The sequence below is a fragment of the Elephantulus edwardii genome, unplaced genomic scaffold (genome assembly GCF_000299155.1).
Source record: "Elephantulus edwardii isolate Elephantulus edwardi_28Jun2011 unplaced genomic scaffold, EleEdw1.0 scaffold00031, whole genome shotgun sequence".
In the NCBI taxonomy this organism is placed as follows: domain Eukaryota; kingdom Metazoa; phylum Chordata; class Mammalia; order Macroscelidea; family Macroscelididae; genus Elephantulus; species Elephantulus edwardii.
Window position 1 is genome coordinate 10,401,340 of NW_006399781.1, and position 18,446 is coordinate 10,419,785.

General features: G+C 43.4%; 1 protein-coding gene across 2 annotated transcripts in view; it reads right to left on the reverse strand.

Moving 5' to 3' along the window:
• The window catches only part of IGF2BP2 (insulin-like growth factor 2 mRNA binding protein 2), a 218,404-nt gene extending 211,432 nt beyond the window's left edge, over positions 1-6,972 (reverse strand). For both annotated transcript variants that reach the window (XM_006884092.1, XM_006884093.1), the window contains exons 1-2: positions 6,722-6,972; positions 5,094-5,154 (exon numbers count right to left, since the gene is read on the reverse strand). In XM_006884092.1, coding sequence (XP_006884154.1) covers positions 5,094-5,154; positions 6,722-6,899 — 239 coding nt within the window. In that variant the 5' untranslated portion in view covers positions 6,900-6,972. The remainder of the gene's footprint in view (positions 1-5,093; positions 5,155-6,721) is intronic.
• Positions 6,973-18,446: the final 11,474 nt, after the last annotated feature.

Here is an 18,446-nt window from a genome sequence, read left to right on the forward strand (position 1 = left end):
GTTAATCATACCCCTGAGCTACTATGCTTTTGACTACAACTTAAAGCATAAACTCACCCCCTTTCTTTAATAGCAAATCCCAAATAGCCATGAAGACTATCTTTGTTATTTTGAATGCAATTTATTGGAATATATGCCTCTGAAATATGTATTTCAACTTTAACAGCCTCTGAAAAGTCCATTTTACTATCATGCCTCTTTTAACGACATTAATTTGCTCAAAGTACCTTTGTTCTGTTAATAATATATTCTTTTCCAAAGTACAGAATTTTGAAATGAAACTACATATTCAAATCTTGAATCTTCTAACACTGAAAAAAAATGGCTTGTAGACAACCAAAGCCTTCAAAGAATCACTTGGTGAACTTTGGAACAAGGGGACATCTAAACAATTCAGTAGTAACAAGCTCACAAAACAGTCACTATAGATTCTTGGGACTTGGCATCCTCAAAAATGTAAATCATCTACAACAGTTACGGATGAAAGGCAAATATCACTGCACTTGGCTCCATTTGCTACAAAGTTCAATTTCTTAATGATTTTCATTTGACTTGTCAAGATTCAAGTTCATAGCAACTGCTGAAGTAAATGCTTCCTTCCCTCCCCTTTTGATGTCTCTTACAACACACATACACATACCCCACTGAATCACAGAAATGATACATTTAGCTCAAAAAACAATCCTAGCCAATTACTCATCTACTTTTGAGGATTTCATTAACTGACAAGGAAGAATGATTCAGCTGCTGACAGCAAATATTTAGAAAGTTAAAAAGTATCAAGAATGTATAAATATTTTCTGTAGCAGTCTGGCTTTTAGGGTTTTTTTACTTCTAATAAATGTGCCTAAATTATCATTCTTTTATGTACTTTTTAACATAGTCTATATTCTCCTCTCCACTACTGTAAAATTACAGTAACCTTCACAAAAATAAAATTTCCTTACTTAAAATAATAATGAAAAGTCCAATCTTAATAAGCAATTAATCCTCAATTTCATAATGCCCTTTTAAAAACCTTTTAAAAGCTGCAATAATTTCTTCCTAAAGAAAATACATAGCATAAATGTCTTCACATAAATATCACCAATATTCCCTTATCTTAATTTAATGATATTCACAGGTTAACAAAATAAAAAAAACTATCTCTTGTCACCATACACACCAGAAAACATGATTATTAAAATTATTAAAAAGCACAATTTAGCAAATGTAGTACATAACTTCAAATTACCTTTTAGATTTAAGAATCCAGAGTGAAAATAATTATTAAAGGACCTAGTAAATTAAAAGGAATTTAAAATTGACATAGATTTGATGAAATAGAATAATCAAACAGTACATGTAATCTGTTTTGATTTGTCAATTTCACTGGGCTTTTTTGAGTATTTAAGTAAGTAATCTGAAATCCTGACAACTTTAAACATGAACTAGAATTTAAAATCCGTATCATCTACTGAATTATCAACTAATATCTATATTGTTTTTATCTTATTTAGACTATATAATAAAGAAGAAAGCTTAATTCTCTATGGCATTGCCTCAACCCATAAAAAGCATCACTAACCATTTTTCTTACCTTCCAAAAGTGGGAAACTAAATTATCTATGCTAGAGACAAATCAAAAGTAAAGTTACAACTTTATATTAAATATTTAGTATTAATATGTTTTATATCCACATATGGAAAATACAGAACTAAAGCCAAGCATTAATTTCTAATTCAACCAACTGTTAAAATAGGAGGCTATCATATGATTTTAACTCCAGTAAAGTATTTTCTGTTTCTGTAAAAGTGAAAATTGATGCAGCAAAAGCCTTTGTTGTAACTTGGGATTGGGTGGGTTTCCCCCCCTTTTTGATATTTAATTCAACTATACACAATGTAGTACATAGAAGCAAAATACAATTGAGATACTGTTTTCTTTAACATTCCTATAGGAGACCAAATTCATTTGCATTGCAGAGAACACAATTACCAATTTTTAATTCATGAAAGACAGATTCATAGCTTTTCCTACACTACCTCATAGTATTCACAACATCTCAGTGGAAGCAAGAACTATTTAGTTACTTCCTAGAGGTGGGCAGAAACAGCATTTTCCAAAGTTTTGTTTCTCACAGAACCACTGAACTTCAGTTATAAAAGTACATACAAGTGAGTATACATTCTTAGTTCAATTTATATAGTATGTGGGGGGTGGGTCTGTGTGAAGACTAAATTTTCATTAATATAAAATAAGGACTGTCTATTAAGGATGTTTCTGTAGCTTTGAAGAGTATTTTAAACTTTATCAGTTTTTCTTCTTTATGACTACGTTAATCCATCTACACCTTACCACTGCTAAAATTTATCCAAGGAAGTATCAACAAACATGAATAAGAGGCGAAAGATCCCAAGATTTTCAGTAAGTAGAACCTGAAACCAATTAAGAAAGAGACATAGATGTTTTGTACATGGTTTACATTACAATAATTTGCATTTAATAAGAATGAAACCCATGTGGCAAAAAGAAAAGCATTTTATACTCCTGAAAAAACAATGATATCTTGTCTTTCTGTTATAAAATAATATCTGAATGATGTTTAGACAAAAAAAAACCTAACTGGTAAAGAGTGGCAAAGAAATAACATCATAACCCAAGTTAAATACAATCTCCCTCCAAGTATCCCCTAATGAAATATATTTGGGATATTAACTGTTTTAAATATTAAAACTGTTTTTTTAAAAAAAAATCAATACACTATAGAGAAAATAAATGAGTGCTCAATACTTGAATGAATTAAGTAAGCAACCAATGGGAATGAATTGTTTTCATCACATTTTCACTTGAAATAACAGAAAAACCACATATAGAACTGACTTAACAGGGACAAATTTACTTATGACTTGTTAATTTTCAGAGAAATGCAACAAAAGAACACCAAAATAGTCACCATATAACATGAAATCTCTGGTTTCACATGTCAGAGTCTCTGAAAGCCACCAACGTGGTAGTGCCCTGTACATGAGAACACACAGCTGCCTCATCATCCCAGGAGTCTAAACTCAGTACACAATACATTAGCCATCTTTCCCTTACCTTGTCACACAAGTAGCTAATTTCTGTACTTTAAACTATTAAAAGAGAAGGGGGGGGATGAAAACTATCCAATCAGAAATTAAGTAAACCCTCTACAGCAGCAAGCTTATGCATATATTTGGAATGTAGGAAGGTCTTCAGTGTTAGTGAATCATGTAGAGTACATTTTAATCTACCTCCTGGGTATTTCATATCACCCACATATTCAAAGAAATCATGGACTAATAGGGCTAAGTCCTACATAGCTCTTTAGAGCATTTATTCTCAAATTCTAGGACATGGCTTTAAACACTACTGCAAACACAACAAAACTATTCAAGAGATACTTTAGCTAATAACAAATTACTTCTACATTTTTAAATAAAAAGATAAAGGCAAGGAAAGATGCTAAATGAAGACAGTGGTATATTTAGGAGATATGAATAATATTAAATTCTTCATTTCACTTATAGTGCCACATGAAATAACTTACATTTCAACATAAATAATGAAGATATCAACTAGTAAAAGTTAAAATTCTAATTAATTTTGCAAACTATAAGCAGAAAAAAGGACTCACAACAGAGAGACAGCCAACAAAATAAGACATTTGTAATACATAGCCCATCAAATATTTTTTGTCGTTCTTTCTTTCAACTCTTGTTCAGTACAGTTATGAAAATTTCCAGTGTTGTGAGAAGAGTAATTCAAACTTACAAAAACTACTTAACAACATAGCCGAAAACTTCAACTTGGATTTCTCAAGGAAAAAATATTTTAAAGAAAAGTATACAAATTTAGAATACCTTATGGAGAAGCCATTCTATCTCTTCCTAAGGGACAAACTGTACAGTTACCCATGAAATTGCAAATCACAACTCTTCTCTTTAACAAATTTTTTTAAAAAAGAGGGGGGTGCTGTACCTTTCAGTTATGTCACAGAACCATTTGCAATAAAAGGCTTTTATTGCTTAAATTAAAACTAGAAATCTATATAGTTTTTATAACCCTTTTAGTAAAACATCTAAGTACATAGTTAGAAAATTATTTTTATTTCAATTCTCACACACTCAAAAAAGCCAAATGGTTTCCTTACTATCACATTATAAAGATGGAAAGTCAAAGCCTTCACGTAGGGTTTCCTAGTCTTCTACTTAATGACTAATGGTGCAGAAATGTATGTGAATGAGATATAAACTAAGTTAAAGCAGACAGCAGGGGGTGGAAATTAGAATGAGTAATAAAGGACACAAATTTAAAGTGACATTTATTGTGATTTACTTTAAACAAAGACGTTCTTCCTTGTTTCTACTCACAGATATTTCCCTTGTGAGCGTATCACTGTGAATATTAAACCTCCACAAAGCGTATGACTCCTTCATCAACAACAAAGTTCTTTAAATACAACCATGGCGTTCAAAGTAATGCTTGCTTAGCTTCAGACATTTCTTAAATGCAGTAACAACAAAATGCACAACAGCAATACTCAGTAGTTTCAGTGTCTACCGAAGTCTGGCTTTCAACTGCCATCCAACCCAAAGCAAGTGCTTTCCATTCCTCTGCAAAATACTGATCCCTTACTGAATGCCATTATCACTCAGCATTAAACTCTCTAAAAAAGAAAACTAATTAATCGAGAAATTTAGTTAAGCAATCTAGCTGCCACAGTAAATATTTATTCTTTAACATCTCACAGGAAGTCCTGACAAGCATTTGTTACCATTGTGCTGGGGGTTGGGATGGGAGTAGGGGGTAGGAGACAACTTTTGATAAACAAGTTAAAAGGTCCCAGAGAACTTAGCATAACTAACGTTCCCACACCCCACTAATAAGGCACTACATACTTTCCAAGTACTGCAAACACCTTATATAATGAAAGTAAAAATGGAACTGTCGAAACCATATATTTCCACTAACAAAACAAACAAAAGCCTTTCTGAAAACTGAGAGAGCACATTCTGAAAAGCTGAATGTAACTTTTTTCACTTATATGCAAGCCCAATCACAAAACAACTAAGCAAAACATATTTACCTTAGCTTTTTAGAGACTGAGTAATCAACTTCCATGATTTTCCCATGCAATTCCACTTTACCTTTAAAACAGAAATTAAAACACTCAGAACCTTGCTTAGCTCAGCCCGGCGGGGGTCTAGCAGGGCCACGCACAGCACTCCACCGAGGGCTCCGCCTTCGGGCGGCCTCCAGGGGTCTCCCACCCGGTTCGAGCTGGGCGAACTTGGTTCTCAGCGTAAGCAAAGGTGGGCGCCCCGTATCTCGGTGAACGAGGGAGGGAAGGGTGCGAGCCCGGATCAGACCCCAGGTAGAGCTGTGGGTGGCATTACCGGAAAAACAAATTTAATAAAGAGCGGCGCCAATTTGAAAGGATGAGCTCATTTGAAACTCAAGCTGCAGGGCTGGCGCGGCCCCTCTGCTCCCCGTCCCCCACTTCCCCACTGCGCTAGCCCGGGACCCGAAGGCTCCGCTGCGCTCCCTCCTAGCCTTCCCTCTCTCTTGTTGGCCCCGAGAAGACGCGCCGAAGCCCCCCGGGGTCCGCCGCTGGGAGAGCCCTTTCCCTGCCCGCGTCTGAGTGTCACCTTGGCCGCACAGCCACCCCGCCCCCACCGCGCGCGCCGGTGGGGAAGGGGCTCCGGCACCCCCAGGGCGCGGGGGTCGCAGGCCCGTGGCCGGGGGGCGAGCGCGGCTCCGAGCGGAGCGTGTGCGGGAGGGAGAGTTGGGGAGTGCGCGCGCGCGCGAGTTGTGTGTGTCGCTCTCCGTCTCCCGTCTGGGCTCCGGCGCGCTCGCGGGCCCCCCGGTCGCCTCTTTCCCGGTTCTCAGCCCGGGCCCCCACCGAGTTGAGACAGGGCACCTCGTAAAAAGGTGCTCCTGGCCGAGCGGGAGGCGGGGGGACGGGCGGTGGAAAGCCCCCAGCCCCGATTTCTTCTCAATAAAATCGGACAAAAAATTCAGAGAAAAATAGGAGCGCTGGAGAGACGAGCGAGAGGGGACTGAGGTCCGGGAGAGGACCGGGGAAGATGTGCCGTCGTTCACGAGCTCGAGTTGGTGCAGGGGGACCTCGGATAGGATCACTGGGGGGTTCCTAGGGGGTGCCCAAAGTGGGGGGCTTTGAGGCGGGAGGGAAGGGGGATCTGAACGGGAGAGCGGCTCGGAGGACGCCAGAGGACGAGAGGTCCTGGGCACGAGGCACGGGATGGTGGAAGGTCTGGCAAGGGAGGAGGAGGGAGATGCAGGACTTTGGGGGGTGTCCCTGACAAAGGGGGTGACGGGAAGGTCAGAGATGAAGGGGGACAAGAGGCTCTCCAGCGGTGGGGGGTGGGGGAACTCCAGAGAACAGCTCGGGACTCTGGGGAAACGAGGGGTGCCCCCAGAGAGCGAGCGAGCCCTGGGGACCCTCGGAGCCGCCCGGAGGGCGCCCCAGGACTGTGGCCCAGCCGGCGAGGGGTGAGCCCGGGGGTGTGGGGGAGGGGAGCGGGCCGTCAGCGCCGCGGGCGGGCAGCGAGAGTTGAGTCTCGGTGCGTGGAAGCGAGCGTGCGGGCACGAGAGTCCCCGCGGGGCGCCGCCCGCCGCGCTCGGCCTCCTCAGGGGCGCCGTCCCGGTCGGAGCGGGGCACGGCGGGGGCAGGGCGCAGCGCCGAGTGCTCACCGGAGAGGGTCTCGATGGCGCGGATGGCCCAGTTCTGGTCGGGGTAGTCCACAAAGGCGTAGCCGGACTTGAGGAGGACCTGTCCCGCCAGGGGCAGCTTCCTGTCCCCGAAGAGCTGCCGGAGGTCGTCGGCGGTGACGGCGGGGCTCAGGTTCCCGATGTAAAGCTTGTTCATCATCTGTCTCTTCCCCGAGAGCCCGTGGCTCCCCCGGCCCGGTACCCGGCGCTCCTCGCCTCCTCCGCTGCCCTCGTATCTCCTCCTCCTCCTCCGCCCCCCCTCCCCGCCCTCCGCCCGCCCGCCACCCACCCCCACCCTCCGCCTGGCTCCCCCCACCGCGGCCGGCCCGGCCCGCCCGGGGGCAGAGGCGGAGGCGGGGACTCGGCGCGGCTGCCTCCTCGGGGCAGAGTCCCGGGCCGGGCGGCGGCGCGCGGACAAAGCTCTCTCTCTGCCTCCCACTCTCTCTCTCTCTTTCTCTCTCTCAAGGCGGTGGCGGGAGGAGGAGCAGCAGCGGGCGGCGGCGGCTCACCCCGCGTGTGTCTGTGTGAGAGTTTGTACGGGCGTGTGCGCTGCCGAGAGGGAGCGAGCGAGCGCCCCCCTCCCCGGCCCGCGCCGCTGCGCCCCTCGCCTCGCACCCGCCGCTCTCCGAGCGCTCCTGCCCCGCGCCGGGCGGGCGGAAGCGGGTCGCGGTCCCGAGCTGAGGCTCGCTGGCGCCGGAACCCCCGTGCGACCGTGGCGCGGAGGCCGGGCGAGTGGCGGGGTGGAGAAAGCGCTCCCCGGGCCCGGGTGGGACTTGCGTGAAGGGGGCGCGGGCTTGGGAGGCAGCGAGCGTGTTGGTGAGCGTGGTGAAAGGGGTGTGTGCAAGGTGGACCGGATGTAAGTGCGCGGCTGCCAAGGAGAGCGGGAAGGTGTGTCTGGGAGGTGAGAGGCGAGGGCAGGCTGGGAGACTACAACTTTCGCGGCGAGTTGGCCAAGTCGAGCTCCCTGCGCGTTCCCGGGCGCAGCGCTCGCCTGAAGACCCGCTCCCCGCTCGGCTTCCCGAGGCGACTGGGCGGCCCGTGTGGTCGAGGGATCTCAGACAGGAGTCTGGACGCCTGGGTCCTGGGGCAGGCCCGGCTGTCACGTGGTAGGCACCCCTGAGAAATTCCACCCAGTCCTGGGCCTCAGTTTCTTGACTCGTAAGGGAAGGCAGAAGGCCAGAGCAGAGTCACGTCCCCTCTGCCCGAATCCCAAACGTCCAGAATTCCGTGACGAGCGGCAGCCTGGAGCTGGCAGCTTCTCTCTATTCTGGGACGTGCCCAGGGCTTCCAGGCGCCCGCTGAGAAGCCAGGTGGAGAGAGAGCAGGCGAGCGAGGAGGAGCAGGGGCGGCGGCCAGGTCCGGTCCGGAGCCCGGTGGGAAGGGTGGGTGCTGGGGGCGCAGAGGCGCGCGGCGGTGGACGAGTTCCCTACAGTTAAGGACGGCTGAGAGAGGAGAGAGGTCCTCGCAGGCAGAGGAAACAGCGTGACCGACGGAAGAGGCTGGGCTGAATGGAGAGCTGCCTGAGCCGAGGGTCTCTGGAAAGAGGCACACTGGCTGGCGAATGGCGAGTTATGGAATTAGCAGGACCCTAGTGTGGAGAGCCTAGTCCCAGGCAGGAAAGGAAGCTCTCCAGTCGGGAGAATTGGAGCGTTCATAGGATAGGTGACGGGGACGAAGATAATAAACACTCCGTGGAGTTGAAGGGCGGTGGGAGAGTGAAGGCTTAACCGGGAAGATGTTGCTTTTTGTTAGTGGATGGGAGCTCTCTGTGGGAAAACTTCAAATGGAATGAACAGGTCCAGGCCTCCTGGCTGGGTCTTTCCACGTCCGCAGTCCTTTCCGAGGACACTGGCACAGAGCCTGGATTTTGAGGGGTTTTTTCCCCTCAGCAGGACCTTGAAAGAGTTCGTTCTACTTTGACTTGCTGATATGCATTTCCACCTCATAAAATCCAGTTCGAAGCCCTCGTTTTTTTCTCTCCAGACTTATGGGAAGCACTCCTGTGGTCTTCCTCCTCTCTTTCCCCTACCTGTGTGGCCTGGGGTATTCCAGCATTTCTGAGAAAAAGTTTCTTCATCTAAAAAAAAAGGGGGGGGGATGAAACACCACCCCTCGCAAGGAGGTGGTGAGGGCTACGTGAAGGGTAAATGAGCACGGGTGTTGAGACAATGTGCGTGCACCATTAATGCTACTTTCTTCTCTCCTCGCCCCCCTCGTGAGTTTTCTGTTTGGGAACTCTTCAATTAATGAGTTGCCCTGTGGAGAAACAGTGTATCTATTTTCATCTAGATAGTTCTAGGTATTGAGACCTTTGCTTCAAATGTTTGCGCTTCCTCCTTTCTAGAAAATAAATGGAATTTTACTGCTTCAAAGGTTGAGAATGGACTTTGCGATTATTTTCCAAGCTAATGGATAAACTAGATGTGGAGGCTTCCTCACTAAAATGTCGTGAAAATAACAAATGAAAACGGCCTGTGTATACATAGCCCTCCCCAGACTAACCTCAGGTGGCTGGAAGGGTGATAATGGGTCATCTTCATGTCATCAGTAGTCCATGTGTTCTGTTTACAGTAACTCCAGGTTACATGTTTCTAAATGAGATTGAGGAGTAGCAGGGATAATTTTGCTTCATCCTGGAAGGTTTGTGTAACTTTTTTGTTGGGTTATATTTTCACACATTCTTTGGTCCTACTATAAACCTTCAAAGACATTGTAACATTGTTGCAGGAGTGTACAGCAAACATAGTCTAAGAATTCTGCTGCAGACAGAACTTCTGGTGATCCCTTTGTCCACCAGATTACTTCCAAACTCCTATCTGAGAAATAACTACTAGTTTAGTGTCATTTGATTCTTTTATCCTGCTGTGACTCATAAAACAGTGCTCCTGCAGAATAAGGGCTTGAACGCTTAAGACAGAGAATATTGCATTCAACTTAGGGTGGGAGAGGAGGGCATAGGGGAAGAGGCAATGGTGAGAGTAGATGCTAAAGCAGCTTTACTAGGACAAGAGCAAGAGGAAGAAGTGAAAAACATCCTAGGAGAAGGTGGTGGTGGTAGGTGCTGTTGACTCATAGCAACCCTGTGAACAATGGGTGTGAGCCTGATCCTATCCTCCAACACACTCAAGTCCATTGTCACCAGGTCAGTCCATCTGGCTGAGGGGCTTCGTCTATTTCACTGACCCTCCACCCTCCACCTTTCCAATCATTGTCCAGGGAATAGGCTCTCCTAGCAACATGTCCAAAGTATGTGAAACTAGGCATTCTTATCTCTACCTCCAAGGAGCATTCTGACTATACTTTCTCCAAGACTGTTTGTTCTTTTGGCAGTCCATGGGCTAATCTGTCACATACTTGAAATCAAGTCCAAACATTGATTTAGAAATAAATTTGAGATGGAACAGAGGAAATCTCTCCCATCCTAGTTTTGCAAAATAGTAGAACTTTGTTATTGTTCATAATACCAGCACGTAGAAGAGAGAATGGTCTGGTGGCCTAGCTGCCAACCCAAAGGCATGCTGTTCAAATCTACTAGCTGCTCCAAGAGAGAAAGATGGGCTATCAATTCTCATGTGATTTACCGCCTCTGAAAACCCACTGGAGGATTAGCAGTGAGTTCCAACTTGATAGCACATAACAACAACATGTGGAAGAGAGGGAGCTCTGGTGGCCTTAAGTGTTAACGGATTGTGCTGCCTAACCCACAGGTGTGTCATTTGAATTCACTAGATGGGTAGCCTCCTGTATGACTCACTGCCTCTGAAAACCTGCAGTGTCTTGTCAGCTGTGGGTTGGTTCTGACTCAACAGTACACAACAGCAGCCTCCTCCAAAACAATTTCCAGAATGAAACATGGATCCCCCAATTAAACCATTTCACTGAAGGCCCTCCACAATGAAACAAAAGACACAGAGCAAAGCTGGGTGGAGAATTGAGAACTCCAGCAAATTCTGTAATGTCTACTTTAGAATAAAAATGGGAGTGTATTTTTCTAAAACAAGGAGATAAAAATAAAGTAGAGTCTTCAAAACTTGAGTGGAAATTCTTTTCCATCTGGAATTCTAAGCCTCTTTGGATTAACAAACAGATGTGCAAAGATTCAGGCAGGTACCTCTTCTTTGGAAGCAGCTTCTAGTGTGCGGAATTTATTGTAAGCAAAGAAGAGGAAGACGTGGGATTTGAGAAATAAGGAGTCCACCATGGGAGATTATGGACAGAAATTTAAGATGCCGCCAGTGCAGTCTCAGAGAGTGACTAACACCAATTGGAATAAGAGGCGAGGTGGTCCAGGGGAAGAAGGAACTGATGCGTGTTAACTTTCTGACAGAATAACAGCCATGTAGGAGCCCTTAAAAAATGTAAATCACAGGTATATGGGGAACCAGGCAAATATAAAAATAAGGAAATCATTAACTCTAGGAAAAACGCATCATCTTACAAGAAAAGAGCAATAGTGAAAATGTTTGTACGGTCCAAATGTAAACAATGTACTATCTAGATTACATAAAGAATACTTAGAAATCCATTAGAAAAAAACCCAACCATTAGAAAAAAGAACAAAGATATTTCAAAGAAAGACATTCCCGTTGTCAGTATGCTCAAATTATGGGCAATTGGAAAAATAAAATCATTTACCAATATCAACTTACCAAAAAAATTTAAAATTCCAGTGATGGAATATTTTGATGTGGATGTAGAGCATTAGAAACTCTCATCCACTCCTGGCAAGGCAAGAGAGCACAGGGCATCTTGGTTTCTCCCTGCCCAAAGAAGAGAGAGGAGAAGACATGCTGAAACAATTGGTCCAAGCACTGGCAGGCCACTTCAATCTCCCACTTCCACAACCCAGACACCTAGATGGAAGGCAGCTTCCACCCACCATCATTCTAAAAGGTGTCCCAGTCTAAGATCCTGTGCAAGAAAATGTGGAACAAGACTTAGAAACAAACCGGTCACAGAGCCTAATGGATCCCTGATACAATGATCCTTAGGTGAAAACACTCCCAATGACTCGACTTTCAGCCAAACTATACACAGACCTGAAAGTTCTAGGGAGCTCTAGTGGCCTAATGTTAAGAAACTGTGCTGCAATCCTGAAGGCACACCAGCTGCTCTGTGGGAGAAGGATGGGCAATCTCCTCCCGTAGGATTTACTGGAGAGTCAGCTATGGATTGGTTCAGACTCAATGCCACAACTTAAGGTGAACGGTAACACGGGGGGGGGGGAGGCGTTCACACTTTTCACTAATCAACCCTGAATTCAGGAAGGGGTAGGATCGAAGGATGGAAATGAGAATTACAAGGAAAGACTATTTTTTAGATATGGTATTGTGACTGGGATATTTCACTCAGCATAATGTTCTCCAGAGTCAACCATTTTGAATAATATCCCAGTCACAAAAGGACAAATATTACATGATGTCACTATTGTAGAATGGGACTGTCCTTGGGGTTGGGGAGAGACTGAGTAAGATGGGTTCAATAATGTATAATGCACTGAAACAGAGGAGGGAGAGAACCGTTTAAAAGAGAGATATAACTGGGTATTTCTGTCATCACAGGAGACTAGAGCGAGGGCTACATGGTGGAGGGGACCTGGGGGAGGGTTTGTAAAACAATGAAAGAATCTTTTCTTTTACTTTTCCATAATTTTTGGACTCATGTACTTATAACTTGTTAGTCAAATTTGTGTCTTCTAGGTTGCAACACCCCCATGATACATCTTCAAGGATATGAACATGTACAGCCAAGCACAATCAATAAGAGTGCATCTAAATTCCAAAATCAATCTCCATAATAGTCTATGTGTTTCCTACTGCCAAAGGGGCCCTTTAGAGTAGTAAGAGAAGATCTTCACCCTGAAACCCACAGCGTCCCTTTTCAGCAGGAAGTAGCTAAGAGAATACGCCATCCCCTTTTCCTTATGACTCAGGGTGAAGTCTCTCTCAGGGAGGAGTGATAGGGAATGGCAAAGGACACACTGACAAAGAAGATTAATCAGAACTGGCTTTGACAAGCACTGTGGCATTTGGACAAGAACAAACTGGGAGGAGGGTAGAGAGAATAGTGCAACAATGAATGAGTGGAAGCCCAAAATCTCTGTAAATGTTTATGAAAATTAATAAAATATAATTATAGAAAAAAAAAGATATGGTATTGTAATTAATTGTGGGTATTGTAACCATGGACCTCTGCCGACTTCGTGGTAAGGAGTTGTGCTGCCACCTCAAAGGCTCAAGGTTCAAATCTGCCAGGTGCTCTGTGGGAGGAAGATGAGCATTCCCTTTCTGTGCAGATAACTGCTTCTGAAAACGCGCAGGAGGGTCAGCTATGAGTTGGTACCGACAGCACACAACAAAAATTGTAATTCCTTGTGGGTATCATAATTTAATAAATAAAATACATAGAAATAGTTGAATGAAGAAACCCATGTGCAAACTTTGACTCAAATTACAATTTTAAAAAATAATAAATACAAGTGTTGACTGGCATGGGTGGAGGAAGTGCATACTTAGAAGTCCTCCACAAAGGACCACATGTGATAGAAGTTCATTTCTATCGAATATACAAGCTGCCAGTGGAGGTGGAGATGACAACTAAGAAGTGTGAGGATTCTCAGAGGGCTAATGAAAATGCTCTAAACTTGTGTTGATGGTGGTACATATTTGTGAATCCACTACAAGCCACTGAATTATAGATTTTTTAATTTCTTTTTTATTTTATTTTTTAAAATAATTTTAATGAACATTTACAGAGAATTTGGATTTCCATTCATTCATTGCAGCACTTCTCTCCCTGCCCAGCCCTCTCCCACCGCCCCCCAGTTCGCTCCTCTCTTTCAAAAGTAAAAGAAAGACTCCCTCCCTGGTACACAATCCCCCCACACCCCTCCCACCGCCCCAAGTACATTCCACTATGCAACCTTAATTGTGGACTCTTGTGATAACCATAATACCCTATCATACATACATCGCTTTAAAATTATTCAGTCCCTCACCTGTTTCAGTGCAGTATACACAATTTATCCAGGTTTTCTCAGTCTTACCCCCACCCTGATATCAGTCCCATTTTACAGCAGTGGCACCATGCAATATTTGTCCTTTTGCGACTGAGATATTTCACTCAGCATAATGTCCTCCAGGCTCACCCATTTTGAATAATATTGCATGAGTTCCTTGTTTTTCAATGTCACACAGTATTCCATTATGTGACTATACCACAGCTTCTCTACCCATTCGTTTGTTGATGGGCACCTGGGTTGTTTCCAACTCCTTGCTATTGTGAACAGAGGTGCGATAAACATGGGTGTGCATATATCTGCTTGGATGTAAGTTATGGTCTCTTTGGGATATATTCCCAGTAGTGGAATTGCTGGGTCAAATGGTATCTCTATTTGCAACTTTTTGAGAAAGCGCCATACCGCCTTCCACAGTGGTTGCACCATTTTACATTCCCACCAACAGTAAATAAGGATCCCAGTTTCTCCACAACCTCGCCAGCATTTGTTGCTTGCTGTTCTGTTAAATTTTGCTATTCTGACTGGGATGAGATGATATCTAATAGTTGTTTTGTGAACTATAGATTTTTAAGTTACATAGCACCATATGAAAATTTTGAAAAAGACTTTTTAAAGAAAGCATTCTGTGGTACACTATCACTGAAGAGCAATTCATCAATATCTAGTAAAGCTGAAAGTGGCTGAGTGGTAAAGGAATTGCACTTCCAACCCAGAGGTATGCAATTTGAATCCACCAGCTGCTCCATAGGAGAAGGATGGGCAGTCCCCTCCCGGGCAATTTACTGCCTCTGAAGCCCTGCTGGAAGGCCAGCTATCAGTCATTTCTGACTCAGCAGTACCCAACAACAACAATAGTAAAGCTAAAGACATAAACCCTTCAAACTGCCTGGCAGTCCCTCCTTTTCTCCTAGGTGGTGGTGACTGGTAAGTGATGTTGAGTCAACTCGGACACACAGCTACCCTGTGAACAAGTTGACACCTTGCCCTGTCCTGTCGTATCCTCATGGCTTCCATCCTCCCCAGGACTACTGCTGTAACTTTATTTCCATCTCATTGAGGGTCTTTCTCTCTTTTCATGACCTACCTTTCCCAGTGTAATGTCTTTTTCTGATGATTGTCCCCTTCTGACAACATGCCCAAAGTATGTGAGATGAAGTTTCGCCATCCTTGGCCCTTAGAAGCACCCTGGTTGAACTTCCTCCAGTTCAGATTTGTCTTGCTGGTTACACTCCTTTTGGCTGACTACGCTATATCCTTTTCTCTTCACCAACACCGCAATTCAAAAGCATCAGTTCTTCTTGGATCTTTCTTATTCAATGTCCAACTTTCAGATACATAAGAAGCAACTGAAAACACCATAGCTTGAGTTAAGCACACTTTAAGCTTTAAACTGACATCTTTGCTCTTCAGCACTTTGAAGAGGTCCTTGACAGCAACTTGGCCCAGTGAAATATATCTTTTGATGTCTTGGCTGCTGCTAAAGTAGATGTTAACTACGGATCCAAGTAAAATTAAATAATTGACAACTTCAATCTTTTCACCATCTATCACTATATTACCTATTGGCCCAGTGGTGAGAACTTTTGTTGATGTTGAGATGCAATAATATTGAAGGCAGTAGTGTTTTGTCGTCTTAAGTGAGGGCTTCATGTCATCTTCATTTTCAGCAAGCAAGGTTTTATCATCTGTATAATGGGGGTTGTTGATGAATCTTCTTCCAATCCCCATGTGACATTCTTCATATATTCCAGCCACATTAATTGCTTGCTCAGAATGCAGATAATAGAAGTATGGAGAAATGACATAATCTCCATGCATACTTTTCCTGATTTGAAACCGTGATGTTTGCTCATTTCTTACTCTGTGTACAGGTTTCACATGAGCACAATTAAGTGTTCTGTAATTACCATTCTTCTCAATGCTGTCCATAATTTATTATGATCTATACAATCAAATGCCTTTGCATAGTCCGTAAAACACAATACATTTCTTTCTGGTGTTCTCTGCTTTCAGCTAACATCCATCTGACATCAGCAATTATGTCCTTCATTTCACAGTCTTTTCTGAATTCAGCTTGACTTTCTGGCAGTTCACTGTTCATGTAATGTTCCAGTCATTTTAAAAATAATCTTCAGTAAGATTTTACATATGTGTGATTTTTATGGTATTGCTTGAAAATTCCCAAGCTCTGTTGAATCATCTTTTTTTTGGAATGAGAATAAATATACATCTCTTTCAGTTTGTTGGCCACATAGCTGTCTTCTAAATTCTTAGCATAGACTAGCAAGCATGTCCAAGTCTGCATCAATTTGAAAGACCTCAATTGGTATTCCATCAGTTCTCTCAGATGATGCTGTTGTTAGGTGTCATTAATCTATGTTCACTGCAACCCTGTAAGCAACAGATCTAAGCCTTGTCCTACCCCTGCCATCTTCATGATCTCTGATGTGCTTCAGCCTGTTGTTAAGGTCATTTGTCTGTCCAGCTTGTTGAGGATCTTCATTTTCTGACCCTCCACCTTTCCCAACATGATGTTTGTTTCTTAGCATCTCATGTGTCTGTCTCCTTTTCTTTGATCTAGATCTCAGCAAATGAACGTGCCATTTACTTGAGAAAATAGAAGTCAAGAAAGAGAGAATTTCAATAAACTGACACCATATCTGCTCACTTAGCTGCATTCATTCCCATAAACTGACTTCTGTTATCTTGCTGCATGTGATGCACCCACACGGATACAGAAGAGAGGAAAAGGTGGTTGATTCCTGGGGGAAAAAAAATTATAAATGTGCATACCCTTTGAGTTCTGTTGATAAAATGGTTAAATTTTTACTACTGTTTAAGATTCTCACCACTGGGCCAATTGGCAGCATCAGTATGGATGGTGAGGAGATTGAGATGGTTCACAGCTTTAGTTTGTTTGGCTCCACAGCCAACACTCTTGGCATCAGCAGCCAGGAAATTAAAAGACATATTGTGATGGGAAGGTGCTGTTAGGTACTTCTCCAAAGTACTGAAGAGCAATGGTGTCACTCTGGAAACTAAGGTGTGCCTGATACAGGCTATGGTCTTTGCAATCACTTGCTATGCATCAGAGAGCTGGACAATGACTAGGGATGACAGATGGAGAATTGATGCCTTTGAGCTGTGATGTTGGAGAAGAGTACTGAACATACCATGGACTGCTAAGAAAATGAACAGGTTCATCCTGGAGAGGATTTAAGGAATTCTTATAGTTCCTTAAGCCATGTGATAGGCATGAGTTTTATTTTACCTCTTCAGTAATGAAACTTGTATTACTTTATTAGGAAGAGAGTAATTATCAAACTAAATTAAGCTTTATGGTCCCCAGGAGAACTTTAAAATTGTAGATTCCCAAGACTTGCCCATTTGTTGCTGTTGTTATGTGCCATCGAAGCACCTACTACTAATAGCACCAGTTGCCTATGTATGACAGCTCTGAAGCCTGCCCTATCCTGGGTCAATGTCACTGTCTCCTACACACCTGCCCCCATTACCAAAGTCGCTGTGTCAGTCCATCTCATCCAGTGTCTTCCTCTCCTGTGCTGTCCCTCCACCCTTCCAAGCATGATGTCCTCCTCCAAGGACTGATCCCTCCTGGCCATATGTCCAAAGTATGTCAGACAGAGCTTCAAAGTCCTAACCTCTAAGGAGAAACTTGGTTTCCTCCTCTCCCGGATATATCTGTTTGTTCTCGTGGCAGTTCATGTAATGTTCAATACTCGTCTCCAGCAACACAATTCAAAGACATTGATTCTTCTTCTGTCCATTATTAGAAAGATGGAATAAAAATTTTCAGAAAAGAGACTCCAGAATAATTTTTTTTAGAACTTTAAAAAAGACCCCAACTATTTCACACAGGAAGGTTACAAGAATATTTTGGGGCAGTCCCATAGGCCAGTTGTGTAGATTCTTAAATGTGAAAAATTTATCACATTAAAAAAATTATGACATTTGTTTTATCAGTTTCTCTGTTTCTCTCAATCACTTGAAAGGATGCTGCAGACAGGATGCCATTTTATAACTAAAGACTTCTAAAAACCAGACAAAACCAGACTCTTCCATAACTCCAATACAATTCTCAAAACCATGACTTAAGCACTGACATCACCATCTACAGACTGTGTTCAGATTTAGCCACTGTGCCAATAATGTCTGTTATAGCAAATTCTCTCAGACCATTTGTTGCATTAGCTGTCTTGTTTATTTGTTACTGCTGCTAACAGGTTCTGTTGGGTTTGTTCAAACGTATAGACTCTTACATGCAACAGAGTAAAGCAGGTCTTACACTGTCTTCATAATCATTGCTTTGTTTGCCCATTTTTGCAGCCATTGTGTCAACCCATCTCTTTAAAAGTTTTCTTTTTAAAATTATATACTTTTTTCTTGTGATTTTAACAAGTTTACATAAAAGTTGGATTTTCACTCATTCATTATTGCATATTTCTTCCCCATCCCTCTACAGTTCACTTAAAAATAATTGTTGTTGTTTGTTATGTGCCTTCGAGTCGTTTGCGACTCATAGCGACCCTATGTACAACCAGCCCTAAACCCTGCTCTATCCTGTGCCAATCACATTGCCTCTGACACACCCATCCCGATTACCCCAGTCACTGAATCAATCCACCCCATAGAGGGTCTCCCCCTCCTGTGCTGTCCCTCTACTCTACC